The sequence below is a fragment of the Chiloscyllium plagiosum genome, chromosome 5 (genome assembly GCF_004010195.1).
Source record: "Chiloscyllium plagiosum isolate BGI_BamShark_2017 chromosome 5, ASM401019v2, whole genome shotgun sequence".
NCBI classification, from domain to species: Eukaryota; Metazoa; Chordata; class Chondrichthyes; order Orectolobiformes; family Hemiscylliidae; genus Chiloscyllium; species Chiloscyllium plagiosum.
This window is the reverse complement of record NC_057714.1, coordinates 48,064,599-48,083,813: the sequence shown is the minus strand read 5'-3', so window position 1 is coordinate 48,083,813 and position 19,215 is coordinate 48,064,599. Positions and strand designations below refer to the sequence as shown.

The window sequence follows — 19,215 nt, the reverse complement described above, 5'->3', positions numbered from 1 at the left end:
GAGGATTCTCTAAAGGTAAGCATGCAGGTTGAGTCCGTGATTAAGAAAGCGAATGTAATGTTGTCTCTTATCTCAAGAGGGTTGGAATATAAAAGCAGAGATGTACTACTAAGACTTTATAAAGCTCTGGTTAGGCCCCATTTGGAGTACTGTGTCCAGTTTTGGTCCCCACACCTCAGGAAGGACATACTGGCACTGGAGCGTGTCCTGCGGAGATTCACACGGATGATCCCTGGAATGGTAGGTCTAACATATGAGGAACAGCTGAGGATCCTGGGATTGTATTCATTGGAGTTTAGAAGATTAAGGGGAGATCTAAAAAAAACTTACAAGATAATACATGACTTGGAGAGGGTGTATACTAGGAAATTGTTTCCGTTAGGCGAGGAGACTAGAACCCGTGGGCACAGCCTTAGAATTAGAGGGGGTAAATTCAGAACAGAAATGCGGAGACATTTCTTCATTGCCACAGAGTGCAGTGGAGGCTGGGACGCTAAATGTCTTCAAGGCAGAAATTGATAAATTCTTGATGTCACAAGGAATTAAGGGCTACGGGGAGAATGCAGGTAAGTGGAGTTGAAATGCCCATCAGCCATGATTGAATGGCGGAGTGCACTCGATGGGCCGAATGGCCTTACTTCCGCTCCTATGTCTTATGGTCTAAAATGGCAGCCACAGGGTAGGTAGGAAGTGTTTGGGCTTCTGATCACCAGTTCTGCAGCATCATTATTCATTTACTGATGCTTAACATCAAAATTCATCTTTCTTTTTAATGGCTTTGATGGAGAAAGGATGTTTCAGGAGACTTGCTACGGTGAAGGCAGTGTGGTCCATTGCTCGTGGCCGTTGCGGCCATGTTCTTGTGGGGCCTCCAGAGTGGTGGTCTGCTTCAACATCTTCAGTGAGAATCCAGTGGCTTGGGATTCCTTGGGGTGTCCTCTGTGGCTATTTCCAGCTTGGGATTGCAACCATTGGTCTGCTTCAGCGATGAGGTGGGTCTTGGAGGCAGCTTCTGCAGTGTCTGCAACAGCATGATGGTCCAACCTGGGATTCCAATGGCTTTAATGTTGACTTTCTGCCGTGGTGGAAAATGTGGTTCCTGTTTTTTCCTCAACCTTGGGAACCCATGAGCTGTGAATTGTACAAAGATGGACTTTGTCTTAATTTTTTAATACTTGATTTCTGTTATTAATATAGGTGTTGGAGTATGGTGATTTAAACACTTTTCACTATAATATTTGTAAAATACAAGTGACAGTAAATTACTGTTCTATTTTAGAAATGAGAGTTGCAGTACACATAATTGTAGGAATGTAAATCCAGAACTCTGCCAGTTCTCTTCGGGAAGGACTGCAACTTAAGCTTCCAAAGGACATGCTGGGTTTTGTCCAAATACTAGGTCGTCCTACAGTCCACCTTTAGCACTGTAGGAGGAAGTAGGCCGAAGGACAAGAACATCTAATGCCTGCAGTTCCTGTATCTTTACTCAGTGTATCGCAACCAATACATTGCATTGTTCTGTTCCCTTACAAATGGTATTTTGAAAATATACTTTTTCAGAAATGTATCCCCAGTGTTGTGGCTGCCAAATTTTGATATAGAAAGTGGGGATCCTTTGCTGATCTTGAAGTTCCACTGGTTTTCAGTAGTTGCATCCAAATACTTAGTAAAGGATGCAGCCTGTAGAGTTTTTTTTCCTGAGTACTGTATTATGAATTGGAGTATTGTGATGTTCCAATCCTACCTAATGGTACTACAGGACACGTTTGGTCCCAAAGTGAAACCTGCTTGATGAATTTATTTTCTCTTTGTTTAGTGATAGCGGCTAGTCACTCAATACTTCCACACAAGGCTGCAGGTTTTCTTTAATATCAGAATAACCATCAATAACACTGAAAGAAACAACAAAGAAAACTATCTAAATCTAGAAGACAAACAGAAAGACATCAAAGCATACAACAAACCAAAGTTTCAACAAGCTTTTGGACAAGTTTTTCTTTACAGACACGAAAGTCAGAGGAAATTACATTCCATGTGGAAGAGGTAGTTAAAGATAATAGAATAAAACTATGGCATGCCATATTGCAGGCTGGAAGATTGGGAAGCTTTTAAAAAGTAACAAAGGTCACTAACAAAAGTGATAAAAAGAACAATAGTAAATTTTGAAAGAAACCAGCACAAAAAAATAAAAACAGATAGCATAAGCTTCTATAACCAACAGAAAGTAGAGATTTGAGATAAATAGATCATTTTTCGAGTTGGCAAAATGTAAATAGTGGGATGCTACAGGATTTGATCCTTTTGCCCCAATTATTTATAATTTTTATTAATGACTTGGATGTGGGAATAGTAGATCCCATAGCTAAATTTGGAGGTGACATTAAAATAGGTGGAGAAGTAAGTTGCAATGAAGAAATAAAACATTAACAAATCAAAATGGATAGCTTAAGTTAATGGGCAAATATTTGGCAGATATGGCTTAACATGGATATTTGTGAGGTTATCTATTTTGGTCAGAAGAATGGCAAGGCAACGTATATAAGTGGAGAGAGAGACTCCAGAGTGCGAAGATGCAGAGGGATCTTGTGCATGAATTGTAGAAAACTAATATGAAGAACAGCTATGTAAGAATCCTACTCATTGACTACAGTTCAGCCTTCAACACTATTATCCCCTCAAGACTGATTACTAAACTTAGTGAGCTCGGACTAAGTCCCATCTCTGCAACTGGATCCTCAGTTTCCTGACCCACAGATCTCAATCTTTGAAGATTGGCGACAACATTGTCACTAACACTCAACTCTGGAGCTTCCCGGGGATGTACATTCAGTCCCCTACTGTACTCACTGCATTGTATCAAATACCAGACTAATGCCATTTACAAGTTTACTGATGACATACCATACTTGGTCGAATCTCAGATGGCGACGAAACAGACGACAGACGGGAGATGGAAGATCTGGTAAAATGGTGCACTGAGAACAACCTAGCTCTCAATGCCAGCAAAACCAAGGAAGTCATTATTGACTTCCGGCGGGATGTTACTCATGCGCCCCCTACACATTAACAGCACAGAGGTGGAACAAGTGGAGAGTGTCAAGCTCCTGGGAGTGGTCATCCACAAGAAGCTTTCTTGGACTCTTCATGTGGACACACTGGTTCCAAAGGCCCAACAATGTCTCCTCTTCCTCAAACAGCTGAGGAAGTTTGGTTTGACAACGAATGCCCTTGCCAACTTTTATAGGTGTGTCATCACAAGCATTCTGTCTGGATGTATCACTACCTGTATGGCAACTGTACCATTCAAGATCGGAGACAGTTACAGAGAGTGGTGAACTCGGCCTGGACAATCACAAAGGCCAACATCCCATCTATAGAATTCATCTACCAGACCCGCTTTCAAGGAAAGGCCACCAGCATTCTTAAAGATCCATCCCACCCTGGCAATGCTTTTCAACAACCTCTACCATCGGGAAGAAGGTACAGAAGTCTGAACACACGCACACCAGCCAGTTTCGCAACAGTTTCTACCCTGCTGTTATTAGAATACTGAACGGACTCACAAACTCTTAACGTTCGCCTGGGTTTTTGTTTTTGCTGCTATTTACCTAATTATTTTCTATCTATGCTACTTAACTATGCGATCTGCTTGTATTGCTCGCAGACTTTTCACTGTGCCTCGGTATATGTGACAATAAATTCAATTCAATTCAGTTTGAAGATGCAGTAGGTAATAAGAAAGCCAAATAGAATATTGGCATTTATTGCTAAAGCAGGGCAACATTGCTGCAACTATACAAGGCATTCATTAGACCACACTGGGATTGTTGTAAAAATTGATCCCCTTACTTGGGGAGGGATGTAGTTGTATTGGAGGCAGTTCAGAGGAGGTCACTAGATTGATTCCAGAGATGAGGGCCTCATCTTGTGTAGAGAGATTGAGTAGTTTAGGCCTGCACTGTCTACAATTTAGGAGTATGAGAGGAGATCTAATTGAGGTATATAAGGTACTAAAGCAGTTTGACAAAGCAAACTAAGAGAGTATGTGTCCTCTTGTGGGCAATTTATAATGTGAGGTCATAGTTTTAGGATAAGGAGTAGCAGATTTAAAACAAATGTGGAGAAATTACACCTCTCAAAGGGTCATGAATCTGTGGAATTCACTATTCCAGGGTTTAGTGGATGCTGGGACATTGAATAAATTTAAGGAGGAGACAGCTTTTTAATTAATACTGGGTTGAAGGGTTATGGAGAGCGAAGAGGAAAACAGGCTTGAGACCAAGATGAAATCAGCTGTGATTATATCAAATGGCAGAGCCCACTTTTGGGGCTGAATTGCCTATCCCTCCTTCTCTTCTCGTGTTCTACTTCAACTTTACTGATTCCTTACACTTTCTTTGCCATAGAGTGCAGAGACACTTTGATAAGACCTTTCCAAGTCTGACAATATGAATCTTTCACATATGAGAGTTTATATCTTTCTGTTCCAATAAGATGCAGATTGCAAACAAAACTCTCCACAAACTGCCCTGAAGTCCTCCTGGGAGAGTCAGTACACTTGGTTCTAAACTTAACTTGTGTTTCTTCGAAACTGAATTTAAAAAGCTTGCTCAATCTTAAATGCTCCTGAACTGAAAACTAAATGAATTACCAAATGTGGTTCTGGAAGGAATTTGACTTACTTATTTCAAAAGAAGAAAACACTGTAGAAGTAACCTACATCCATTGTTATGTAATCCAATTCCAAAAAGGATATTAATTCATATAAATTTATCACAATAGTTCATGCATCAAGAAGTGAGATTTATATAACAGGTATATCATCTGTATTTGTGCTTGATCCACTTTGACAATAATCTTATGAAGAAGGATCGCTGGACCAGAAATATTAACTCTGCTTTCGCTCCACAAGTGGCAGACGTGCTGAAATTCCGGTTTTTGCTTCAGATTTGCAGCATCCGCAGTTCTTTATTTTATTTTAATGAATATATCTGACACTATGACTCTCATAGTTAATGTGTTTACTTATTTAAATTAATTCTTAATTTTTTCTTTCCTCCCAACTTTTTAAATCCAGCAAATCCAAATATAAAGGATGCAGAAGACCAGTTTGGTCGGACCCCACTGATGTATTGTGTACTTGCTGACAGATTGGACTGTGCTGAGGCACTCATTAAGGCTGGAGTTAATATCAACAAAGCAGACCGCAGCCAGAGGACTGCCTTACATCTTGCAGCACAAAAGGTGAGCATCATTAAGATATGCATTTCATAAAATTGGAACATTTTGTCTCAAAGTTCTATGGTATTATCTTCATCAGATCTACCAGTACATTTGAATATGTGAACAATGATGCATTATTAAATTCCGTTGCATCGTATTCCATGCAACTGCAATACTTGTATATCACAGTACTCTCACTGTTTATCCCATGGCCATGAAACAGACTTCCTGGTAAGTATAAATGAAAAGAAAAGATAAATGTTTATTCATAAGTTTTACAGATGTCTTTTACTTAGATTATTAACAGAATAATAATAAAATAATACAAATAAAAAAAGCATAAAATAAACTAAATCACATTTGAGCCAGTTCTTTAAGTTGGACTTATTACAAGGATTGGTGGGTCTTATTTTGTGGTTCTTTTGAGGTGAAGGAAACGTGTATGTTTCTGGGTTTGTCATTTAAGATTGCAACCATGCATCTTTGAAGAAGAGAGACATTCTTTTTGTAGGTGGGAACAAATTAGTTCCAGTCTCACTGCCTTGATTGACTGGTTATATGGAGGGTTTTTGAGCAAATTGTCCATTACGAATGTAAGGAACATGTCTCAGAATAAGAAGCCGCACATTTAAGACAGGGATGTGAAGGAATTTCTTCTCCTAGAGGATTGTGAACTGTGGAATTCTTTACCACAGAAGGCTATTGAGGCTGAGTCATTAAGTGTATCAAGGCTAAGATAGACAGATCTTTAATCAGTAAAGGTAATGACAAAAAAGGCAGGAAAATTAAGTTGAGAATTATCAGATCAACCATGATCTCATTGAAAAGCGAAGCAGGCTCAATTAGCTGAATGGCCTACTTCTACTTCTCCATATTGTGGTCTTCTTACCAGGTCATATGTCGTCTTGTCCCCTGTTGGTGTTGAGATTCACTTGACTTATCATGATTCTTAAAGTAATGAACTTTGTTTTCTGAAGTCATGTGACCACATGCTTTATATTTTACTGTCCATGCAACTGATTCAAAGCTGTATATCATTGTTACCCAATGGGGAAGAATGGTAGCTCTAATATCTGCTCGTAATAAGTTAAGATTCAAGCTCACAGACACTGCGTCTAGTGAGATACATACTGATTTTAATTCCTGTTCAAATGTAGACAATGGGGCAATACAAACTCAAAGGTACTCACGTTTTGAATGTATTTTTAAGGGAGAATCTTCCATCCATCAGCATTTACATTTTAATTACTTTCCAGAAGCATGTTTAGACATGAGTTAATCCTTGTTTATTTAGAAATCACAAAAGGTTACTTGACCTTTGGCGACCATCTTTTTAAGTACAATGTCCAGTTGTTGTAAGGAAAAGTTTACTTCAAGAGTCCTTGAACAAAATTTGTATCCTGGCAGTTATGAATAAGATGTATGTTCACTGAGCATGACATACTGCACAGGTTTGCCAATGTTTGTAATCTTCTGAAAAAGCCTGTTTCTTGACTTTTATAGTTAAACTGCAAGATATTTCACACTTAACAGTAAATAAGACCTCAGCTTTACCAAAATTCAAGCAGCATTTCTTGAAGAGTCAAGTGTTTTCTCTAGTTTGGAGTGAGGATTTCCATACAAAGCAAAAAAAACAAAAAAAATGTTAATTTGTGTTGCAGTTTTCACAATAGATATGTGACATTTCTTTGTTAATAAATATATATTTTGTAAAAGCCTGTTTTTTTTTGTATCTGACTTGTGTTACAACGTTTGTAAAATAATGTGAAATGCTTTTGGGAGTATTTTATTTGACTGACATTTATTTTTGGAAAATTTTGTGTGATTAGAAATAGTACTGTCAAACATATTGCATTAATCTTTTTATAACTTATAATTAAGTTGCTGTCAGCAATTTATTAAAAAAAATCTAGTTGTCATCCCCATCCCGAGACTATTATTGTAATTTATCTTTATCAAAATGATTGCCTATTTTGTTGGTCAGTATATGCCAACTTCAACTGTAGCAAATGCATTTAAAACATTAGTTTTATTTTAAATTTTGTTTTCTATGCTGATTTAAAAGCCAAAACAATAAAATAAAGTGTGATCTTGAGCTATAGATGGAAACAAAACTTAAGAAAACAGAGAGCACCTTGTAAGGATAATGTTTGAGACATATGCCTGTCATGTCGGTTTCTATTGACAAATGCAGCCTTCTATTGACATTGTGTCTCTTGACGATAGTTACTATGCAGGCTTCTCTTTGCTGGTCAAATTCCTTAATTGTTCTGGCCTTTCATTCAGTCAAAGTTGAAACATCACCATAGGCAAAGGAGGAGGAGCAAGTCCTGTTACTAGTCTGACAGAATACACTGTCTGAACTGCTGGGAACAATCAACCTGTCATAATGTTATGATTTGTTCATTTTTATACCTTTTATTAGCCTTCACTTGTTTTGCCATTTGTCCTCTGGGGCAGGTAAAATGCTGTCTAATTTGAGAGGCTTGCTTCTGTCAGAATAGCTTCAACAAGGGCAGTGTTAACTGTAGTGACAAATAATCAATACCTGTCCTTGTCATGTGGAACATGTATAGTTGGGCCTTTCATCTAGAGGATTAAAGGTCTAATTGGATTGAGAATAGGGAAGGTGGGCTGTAGGTCTGCCCTGTCAGTGCTGTGAAGCTGTCACTTGTCATCCTTGCTAATACTAGAGTAAGGAGGTGATGAGCAGAACTTCTAAAGGCTTGCCAACAAAGTATTCTGAATGAGGTTCAGAATAGGACTGAGATATTTATAAAAAGGTTTAAATGTATGACAGTCACTATTGTGCAAGAGACAGATGGTATTGTGATTAAAAGACTTTTTATTCTCATGTGGCAGAACTTCTTAAAAATGTGTCTTTGACATACATTTAGCAATAAACCTAGAAGGTAGAATAAGCAGTTTAGTTTTAGATAATGTAGAGATTCTAGATTATGAATTTTAAAATTATCTGTATTTGTGCCTGAGTCTCAAAAATTGAATAGGTAACAATTCAGATTAAAAAATTACGTAAGTGCAAGTTAATATATTGATGTGGCTACATTCCTCTACATTTATAGCATTTGATCAGTTCATCTACCATGACAGGATTGGATCAAACTAAATTCTACTCTATTTAGCATTCATTGAAAATGACATTTTTTACAATGTAACCACCTCCTTTTTCTGATTCCTAATCCTGTTTCTTCATATCTTCTTTAATGAAAGCGAAATATATGATTTAGTTTTATCCTTTCCTATCATGGAGAATCTATTGATCAAATGCTATAAGTATGGAGGGACCCAAATAATGAAACCTTAGATGAGGGAGAATGTTCATAGAACCTCTCCATTTATCGGGGATAATACTGTTTAGAGCTACCTATGCTCTTTGTGTAATCTTCTTGTTCAGTGGCTGTAAGGGGGGAATTATCATCAAAGCAGGTAGCGTAATCAGGCACAGGTTGAATTGAATTAATAAATTTACGAACTTGACATTGTAACCTTCAAAGAAATAGAATGGAGAGTGAATAATGCAGAACAAAATCTCATTAGGAATACTGCATTTAAATCTGGTCCCAATCACAATTAATGTATTACTGCCCTTGAGTGAGTTCAAAGATTAATAACAAAGGTGATCCCTATTGGTGTTTAAGTTAAAAAGGAAAGGCTGAGGAAGTTGTGACATCCAGTTCCCTTATTCTTCTATAAATGCACATTGTTTTTTATTTTCTTGGGAAAAGATGAAAAAAGAACTTAGTGGTCTAATTACATTGTCAGGATTATGAAGGAAATTAATAAAACTAACTTCGGCGAATTGGAATCCCGATAGTATGGAAATAGGCCCTTCAGCCCAAAAAATACAAACTGACCCTCCGAAGAGTGTCCCACCCAGACCCATTCTCCTACATTTAACCCCTGACTAATGCACCCACCCTACACATTCCTGAACACTATGGGCAATTTAGCACAACCAATTCACCTAACTTGCACATCTTTGGATTGTGGGAGGAAACCGGAGCACCCGGAGGAAACCCATGCAGACAGGGGATTGAATGTGCAACCGCCATACAGACAGTCACCTGAGGCTGGAATCGAACCCAAATCCCTGGTGCTGTGATGCAGCAGTGCTAACCACTGGGTCACCGTGCTATTGTTCATTACGAATATATTGAAGTCATGTAAAACTGTTAGGTGTTAAGCCAGTACGAAAGAAAAAAACATTATAGATTTGAGCAAAGTTGAAGAAATTGCACTGGTATAAATTCATATATATGCCTCAAACTGTACAGAATCTCATGTTATTCTCAATGTTTTTGAACATGTCACATAATCTTTGAAATTTGTCATTTGTTTTCTGTCACTACTATTATCTATCCTTACAAACTCTGGTAATGAAACTTGCTTAAGATTCTCCTCCTACAGTGGACCTGGAGATGATTACAGTATGATAGAGACCTGACAGCCCAGACAGCAGAGTTTAATTGCATCCTAGATGTGTTAATGAATTCCTTCTGGTAATCTTTGCCTACGTTTCATAAAGCAATCTGACCGCTCTTTCTATCCAATTACATCTTTATTAATTACAGCCTTATTAACAGTTCGGAAATACAAAAAGTAAATACCAGTTTTGCCATCTTGCTGTGCACTACTCATTGGATTGGTGAGAGTAAAACCGGGGTAATGCAAATAACATTTCAAAAGTTGTGCTCTTGTTCAGCGATGTAATGATCTCTGTTCCACAGATGTATTGAGTTTTGCTTCATTGGAGAAGATATGATTGCTTTCTGATAGCAATGCAATTCAGTTATCTTTCAGATTCTTTATAACCACATTCTTTAGTTAAAAATCTAACAGCGATCTCCAATTTTGAATATAAGTTCTAGGATATATGATTAGACACAGGGTTTACTTGTATTGGTTATTGCAATAAGTGTTGTGGATTAAAATTCAGTTCATTTTTTTCTGAAAACAGTTTGTTTCGTACACGAATACCTAGAATTTCTTCCATATTTCCAAAAGTACGGATCAATTAAGTTCTCTGTAATGTGACTTTTATGTTCTTATATATCTGGACCCCAGGTTTGGAAAGGTGGAAATGGCTAAATGCACAATATATTTTATTGACTGGACTGGTATAGTCATCTGGTTTGAAAGTCTTTGTCTTCAAATAGTTTACGTAATTTGTTTCCAATTATTTTGAGTGAGGCATAATTGGGGGATGTCCTGTGCTCCACTAAGTAGCAATTATATTAATAAGGCAGAAATTCTGGTTTTAATCTCACTACAGGATCTAATGACCATGGAAGTCAATTTGATTATGCAGCCAAATGTGTTAAACATCAACCTTCAAGTTCTTCTAACTGCTTCTCGCCTCTGGCTTCATGCTAGTGACCTATTCCATGGAAGAAAAAGACAAGTTTCAGAAAGCAGATATAAATGTGTGCTTCAAGCTGCTTCATGTGCTTTTTGGTGCATGAAGGTTAATAAGTCCAAATTATGATCTGCAGTTTGCAACACAATATCCACATAATGTTTGGTTACTTAGCAAAGCAGGATTAATATTTCCGATGCATTTAAAATTTAACTGTTAGGATATAGGTCGATAGCAATTCTACAATTCTTAGGAAGATGTTGAATCCTTTAACGAAAAGGGCATTGGCCACATGGAATATTGTATTTATAAGATGATTATTTATTTTGCAGCAGCTAGAATGATCAGAGTCTCTACCATCACTTACTATAGCTTCAGGTAGAATATGCAGTTTAAAGGGTATATTGCCACAGCAACTCTGACTCCCTCATGGGTTGGTTAGCTCAATTAGTTGGACAGCTGGTATAGACAGATTGGTGTCAACAGTTGGGGTTTGATTCCCCTTCCAGCTGATATTGTTTGGGGAATAGCCTCCTTGCTGTCCCTGTGGCAGAGGTCATGGTACTGTGGGCCAGCCCTGAGTTTGGATATGAAATGTAAGAAGAATTATCAGAACTACTTTTGACTGTGGGTTATATGAGTTACCTATTTAAAAGCAAATTGATTTTCTATAGTTGTTCAGTAACTGTACTTAGTACATGTGCTTGAACAACATTGAAATATAATGAAGGAAACTCAGTCAGTAGGAGCACGCTCATACACGTACACGCTTTCACACAATTATACACAACTTTCACACATGCGCACACTGTCTCTCACACATTCGCGCGCATACACACACACACACACACACACACACACACACACACACACTGTGGTGAAACGGTTAAAAATTATGTCCCAATACATGTGTGAATCTAACCGGAATGGAGGTGTTGCTTAGTCCCGTGTGAATCTTATTACACACCTCCCCGTGTGAATCTTCTTATCTGTATGTAACCAGAATGGAATGTGTTTTTTCACATGAATGTTTATATCTGGAAAAGAGTATATCAGCTGGAAAAGTCTCCAGTTCGGTGAGTCTGCTCCGGGGTTACGTTTAACCGCCGAGCGTGGGTTGTTGGCAACCGCTCTACGAGAACTGACGGCTCCCAGTTCCGGTAACATGTAGAGTGAGTATAAGCCAGACCCGTTGTAAGTATGGGACCTGGTTGTGGCGACGCTGCGGGGGATAAAATGCTCATATTCTAGCAGACTCGCCTCTTGGTCGTTTGTTCTGTGTCAGACTACTCTCCTACGAACCTGACCTTGAGAATTTTTTAAAACACTCACCCACACACACAATTCCATCCAGAAGCTGCAGGGGGTGGGTTATATTTTACAACATCCAACTCAGCAATCACAGGAGGAGGGAGCTCCTTGGACTCCTGCAGGAATCTAGGCCAGCAGAGACAACAATTTAGATTTGAGGCCATACAGCAATACAGAGAACACCTTAAAACTCAACACCAGTACCTTGGTACCTTCTAGAAATAGGTGCTTTCCCCTTTCCTTTTGCCACCCAGTGGGCAGACATGTGGGCCCATTTTATTCATTTGCACCAGTTTCTAGGGGAATTGACCTTGTGTTTACTGTTCAGATTTATTGGCCTGGCTTGCTTCTGCCTGCAAGAAGCTGGACCTGTTGATGGGTGATCACATTGTACTGGCAGATCTTGCACCTGTTCCTTAGATAGGCATTCCTTTTAATCTCTTTGAGGGACTGTCTGGGCAGAGCGATCTGTTTCATTCTCCTGAGGTTTGAATGACATCTGCTAACAGCTGTGGTTACAGGATTGGGGACAGAATCTGCCAGGAGCCCTGACTGGGATTAGAATAGTTAGGTACCTTCCAGAATAAAAAAAAAGTCTGCTGTGAACTGTGCAAATTTGGCCAAAGTGAGCATTATCATAGTCTCAAGCATAATCAGAGTTGCACATGAGCTGGCTCATGCTATCTGGGTGTTTGCCTCAAGATGTTTTTCCCATACTTTCTTTACACGTGGATGTTCCAACCCTCTCTGCTGACAGTCTCAGTAACATTAGCCATCGATGCTGACTGCACACCCATAGGTTTGGATGCAAAAATAGAGTCGCAGGAGGGGTAGTGCTGCCTGCCTCAGCCCCTGGGTTGTTTTGAGATGCTGCGAGGTGGGGGCATTTTTTTTATTTTTACAGACATGGCACAACAATGTCCAAGTTCCACAGGCAGTAAGAGTTCTGGTGTTGGGTGGAAAATGCACTGACCATGTTCTCTTCTTATGCCAACTTTGTAAGAAACTGGCATCAGCACAGAAGATGCTTCTGAGCCTAGTCTTTCTAAGGCTGAGTGGGATGGTCACCATTCTTGATCTCAGCTCCCACAGTTCTCAAAGGAAGGAGGAGCTCCAGGGAAATAAATGGAATATGTTTGAAATGACAAGTCATTGCACAATAGCCCCAAGGGTACAGCAACTGGAAGACCCCTATTAGAGGCTTTGTGCACTGTCCACTGGTCTCCAGAAAGAATATAGCCTTAAGGTATATCTTCAAGGTGATTGTGAAGAGTCAAAAACCCTTGATGTGGCTTTTATGCAGTCGTCCATTATCATGTTTGAGTGACTAGCTCTTCACCCAGTTTTTTTTTTGCTCACAAAGTTCACAAAACATACACACCATGTACAAACTGTCATGACAAAGTCTTGTCTCAGTGTTCCATAAGCCTTAAAAAATTTCTAGATGTATACAATCTCAGTAAATCCATCAAAATGACCAATTTACCTGCCTGACTGCTATCCAGTACAAAACCAGGATGAATCAGTAACCAAAAATAACTACTATAACTCACAACTTTAAGAAGAACAGAAAAAGAAAATATTTCTAATTAATGTTATGCAACTTAAGCTATATTCCTTTATACCACACCTCAAATACATGCTGACACACAATCAGTACAAATAACAAATGACTTAATACCCATACTATGGGTGGAAAAAGAATATAGAGATGGTAAACAAAATTTAAATCAAAACTCCAGATCACCAGCTAGAAAATTATTTTCTTACAATCCTTTAAACATGCTGCTGTCAAGGGGTAAAGATCCTTCTTTGATTCAATGGTTGATCAGCTGGATTTGGGCCTTTCCTTGTTTTAGAATTCTTTATTTTAAGCTTTCTGGTTTTTCAGTCTTTTATCTACATGGAGAAGGAAAGATCTACGTTTCTGTCTGTAGGCTCTGGAAGTCTCTCTCTCTCTCTCTCTCTCTCTCTCTCTCTCTCTCAGTTTAACCAATCAGCGCCAGATATAACAATCAGTGGGCTGTTGTCAGGTAGAGCTCTGGTCAACCATGACCACTACTTCATAAAATCATTTTTGACTTTGATTAGCTTGATCTGCTAATTAAGAATAGCTTTCAGCATGTTCCCTATGATGGATGATAGGACTACTTTTCACATTGTAATTCTTCTTCTTTAAATATTTATAGTATTTTTATTTTTCTGGCTAGCTATCTCCTCGACTCTAATCTTTCACTCATAATTTTTTTCCTTATTAATTTTTTGTCATTCTTTGATTTTATATTTTCTCAATTTTTTGTCTTCCCACCTGTCTTTGCATAGATATCTTCCCTCGGAATATTTATAACTTCTTGAAATGTCTGTACTTTGTAGTATTCCTTTGAATGTCTACCATTGCATCTCTATTAACCTTTTCTTCAACATAATTTGCCAATTCACTGTAGCCAGATCTGATTTTATGCTCTAAAAATTGTTCTTATTTGAATATTTAAAAATTGTTTTCAACCCACTCCTGTCTGCTTCAAACTGAATGTAAAATTTAATCATCTTATGATTGCTACTATCTAGGGACACCTTCACTATGAGTTCATTAATTAATTCTATCTTGTTGCATAATACCAATACACCCAGTACTCATGCATGCACATATTCTTTGATTCCAGATTCCTTTATGTTCACAATCTGTATTTCTGAGTTCTTTGCAGCACTTTACTTTTCAATTCTGACTAAAAGGGATTCCAGACAGGAGGAAATTAACTTCTAGAGATTTATCAATATTTCCATTTTCAAACTAAACGTTGAATTTTAATTTTCTGCAGGTGTTTTGTAGCAAATTAAATAACCAAAGATAATTACCATTAGTGTTCCTGTTCGATGACATTGTAAAAACTCTATTCAGTCTTTCAGACTGCCCTATGAGTGCAGACTGCTGAAAGAGAACAATTTCCTCGAAAAGGCTATTAAAAGAGGAATTCTTGCATTGTTTCCATTATATCTACACACAGAATTAGTTATTTTATAGGGCCATAAAGAATCACTTCTTAAGATTTTAAAAATTAGAAATGTAATATCACTTTTCCAGCTTCTGCACTGTATTTAATTAATTTTTAAAACTGACAGAAGATAATGTGACTCCAGACTGTATAATGTAATGTATGTTGCAACACTAAGTTGATAATTTAATACAGGTGCAAATATATTAGCAGCATATGGAGATAGATAATTGTGTTCAGGAGAGGGTAAGGATCAGAATCCATACATAGCTTTGTAATATGTTCATTCACAAATAATTATGTTGTAGTCATGGTGTTTTTGACAATAACAAGGAAAAACATTGTATTCAGATGACATGTTGTCTGATGTAGTTGCCAGTTTTTACTGCTTGCATTTATGGGTGATAGTCCTCCACCACATTGGTTATGTATTTAGTGAATTAAAAAGATACATTTTCTGGATGTAGGTTTGCTCACTGAGCTGGAAGTTTCGTTTTCAGACATTGCATCACCATACTAGGTAATATCGTTCGTGAGCCTGTGGATGAAGCACTGGTGGTATGGCCCGCTTTCTGTTTGTGTTTAGGTTTCCTTGGGTTGGTGATGTCTCCTGCATGAGAATGAACTTGAAAGGCCCTATACAGGCGACAAGCAGAAGTAATGTCATTGACAAAATACCTTGCAAGAACTGTAACATGCACTACACTGGACAAATAGGCAGAAAACTAGCTGCCAGAATACATGAACATCAACTAACCACAAAAAGACATGACACTCTCTCACTAGTATCCTTACATACAGACGAGGAAGGGCACCACTTTGACTGGAACAACACATCCACCCGAAGACAAGCCAAACAGAGGCATGCATGAGAATTCTGACAAGCATAGTATTCCAACCGGAAGTCTATCAACAACACATTGACTTGGATCCCAAATATCACCCCCCCCCACCAAGAAAAAGAACAGGAAATGACATCACCAACCCAAGGAAACCTAAACACATAAATAGAAAGCAGGCCATACCACTAGTGCTTCATCCAGAGGCATCACTAATGATGTTACCTAGTGTAGTGACAAAACGTCTGAAAATAAACTGAAGGGAAACTAAATCATTTCCATTTAAGCAATTTTCCCAAAATGAACATTTAAGATTTCAGGTGACCAATCTCTTTAATAAATGATATTTATACATTTGCAATTATTCAGAATAAGAATTATCTTAGGATGGAAATCAGCAACAGAAATGCTTAACAATTTCACATGAAATAATATTTTCATTTCCATGAATGACTAAAAATTCACAAGCAATATAACTGATGTATATTATTCAAATAAATTTACTTTGAGGAAGTGAAGAATATTTCTCAGATTCTTGAAAGGTAGCAAGCTTTAATATTTGAAAATCAATTATTTCAATGGCAAATTACTGCAAACAGGTAGGTCATGAACTGAGCCAGCTGACAACTGAAAAGATGAAAGTTATGTGCATACAGTATTGTCAGCCCATGAACATTCGAAAAATTGTTAATTTTGCCTGGATTATTTTAAATAATTTTCAATGTTAGAATTTAATTATTATGTGCTTATGATTGTTCAGCTTCTATTTTGGCCAATTTGCATAATTGTAGCCCTTTTAAAATTTTTTTATGGGCTGTAGTAGTTCTTCAAATGGTGGCGATTGCCTTGCAAAGGTGATGGTGAATACAGAAGTCAGAGTACAGGAGTGGTTGATTAGTTTAAATCAGAATGGTGTGTCAGTTGGCAGGGAATTGTGGGTCTTCGTGTTTCCCTCTGTTGTTCTCGACTTTCTAGCTGACAGAGGTCACACGCTGAGAAATCTTGATGAGTTGCATTTGTCCTGTGGAGATGCTGCACAATGTGGGGATTGTGCATTGCTGATGGAAAGAGTGAATATTTTAGGGAGTGGTAAAGGGTACTAATCAAGCAGACTTCTTAGTCCTGTATGATTTTAGCTTATAAGACGTTGGATTTGTCCTCTTCCAGGCAAGTGGAGAGCATTCCATCACATTTCTGACTTGAGTCTTCAGATAATGGATAGACTTTGGGGAATCAAGAGGTTGATGACTCAATGGAAGATTTCTGGTTCCTGACCTGCTGCTGCGGTCATGGCTGATCCAGTCAATTACCTGGTCAATGGTAATCCGCAGAATTTTGTCGGTGGTGGTTTCGGTGATAGTAATATTATTGAATGTTAAGACAGATGGCTAATTTTTCTCATTTTGGGGATGGCCATTCTGTGCCACTTCTGTGGATTAAATGTTACTAGTTACTTATCACTCAAGTTGAAATATTGTCCAATTTTGTTGCTTATGAACATTGACTGTTTCAGTATCTGAGGAGGAGTAACTTTTAATGACTTATGATGGAGAGAAATCATAGATGAAATAGCTGAAAGTGGTTAATCCAAGGACAGTGCCCTGAGGAATTCAAGAAATGATGTCCAGGGTTGACCAACAACTACAACTATCATCTGTTGTACTGCATATAACTCCCAACAAATGGAGAGTTCTCCCTCAATTCATATTCCCTTAGATTTTGCTAAATCCTTTTAATCGCACTAGGGAAATGCTGTTTTGATGTTGAGGGCCAATATTCTGACCTCCTCTCAGGAGTTTAGCTCCTTAGCCCTTGCTTGGACCAAGGGTTGTATTGAGTCCAGGCACAGGGGAATTCATTCACAAACCAAACTAAAAATCAATGAGCAGATTCGTTCTGAATATGAGCGACTGTCAGTGACAGTTTCCATCAGTTTACTGACAGTTGAGGGTGGGCTGCTGTATGGTAATTTGTCAGATTGGATTCTTGATACTGGTGATCACATTACTAACTCCCTTACCATCCAGTACCCTACAGCAGTGGTTCTTGACCCTTTCGGTATTAAGGCACACACCAATGAGACAAACAATTCCACGGCCTACCCACTTTGTTCAGCTGAATTTATTGCTCATGAATGTCACATGTACTTGCATTTACTATGGTTACAGCTTACAAGAGAGATTTGCATCATAGTGCATACAATAAGCTAAAAGAAGGATCAAAAGCATTAATGTTTCAAATACACTGGCACAAATACACAGTCTTCCACTGTGAGACCAGACACATTTTCAAAGTCTGTTAAACGCAACCATTTCTAACTCTTCATGAATCATGGATCAGAGTAAATTGCAATTTGCTGAGAATGGTGGCAAACCTGGCCCTGCTGATGTGCACAGAGCCTTTTCATCTGAGGAGGAATTGATGGGCCACTCGAAAATCTTGCTTCGCTGACAAACACTCACTCCTGTTGTTTTTCACGCACGCCATTGTTGAAAATGCTAGATGGCAGAGATATGTTGTCACAAACAGCAAGAGTACAGCAAAACCATGATCAAATATATATTTCAGATATTTTAAAAAAAACAGTACAAGACATGTGAAGTGCAAGAATGTGAATAAATTAAAATGATCTATAGAAAGTACTCAAGTGGAAAATGGGGAAGGATAGAAGTGGTATTGCCATTAGAGTAAGTGACATATTGAGAATAACTGAAGATGTTTAGAAAACTTGAGCAGGAGTAGCAGAAGAAGTGGGTGATAATGCAAGGGAAAACAGTGAGAAATGGCACAGTTGAAGGAGTAGAGTAAGTCAATATCAAAGGTACAGCTTGCCCAAAGCCTGCAAACCCAAACCACAGCCAGTACTACAGAACTGGATACACCAACATGGGCAGCATGGTGGCTCAGTGGTTAGCACTGCAGCCTCACAGCACCAGGGTCCTAGGTTTGATCCCAGCCTTGGGTGACTGTGTGGAGTTTGCACATTCTCCCCATGTCTGTGTGGGTTCCTCCGGGTGCTCCGGTTTTCTCCCACAGTCCAAAGATGTGCAGGACAGGTGAATTGCTCATGCTAAAATGCCCATAGTGTTAGGTGCATTAGTCAGAGGGAAATGGGTCTGGGTGGGCTACTCTTCAGAGGGTCGGTGTGGACTTGTTGGGTCGAAGGGCCTGTTTCCACACTGTAGGGAATCTAATCAAATCTAATCTAATCAGATAATTAGAACATAGAAGAATACAGCGCAGTACAGGCCCTTCGGCCCTCGATGTTGCGCCGATCCAAGCCCACCTAACCTACACTAGCCCACTATCCTCCATATGCCTGTCCAATGCCCGCTTAAATGCCCATAATGAGGGAGAGTCCACCACTGCTACTGGCAGGGCATTCCATGAACTCACGACTCGCTGAGTAAAGAACCTACCCCTAACATCTGTCCTATACCTAACCCCCCTTAATTTAAAGCTTTGCCCCCTT

The 19,215-nt window shown here is 38.6% G+C and overlaps 1 protein-coding gene across 13 annotated transcripts in view; it reads left to right on the top strand.

The window, feature by feature from the left end:
- The window catches only part of invs (inversin), a 277,037-nt gene that overhangs the window by 92,606 nt on the left and 165,216 nt on the right, over positions 1–19,215 (top strand). For 12 of the 13 annotated variants that reach the window (XM_043690031.1, XM_043690027.1, XM_043690029.1 and 9 more), the window contains one exon: positions 5,078–5,244. In XM_043690031.1, coding sequence (XP_043545966.1) covers positions 5,078–5,244 — 167 coding nt within the window. The remainder of the gene's footprint in view (positions 1–5,077; positions 5,245–19,215) is intronic. The other variant, XM_043690039.1, reaches the window with a different exon arrangement.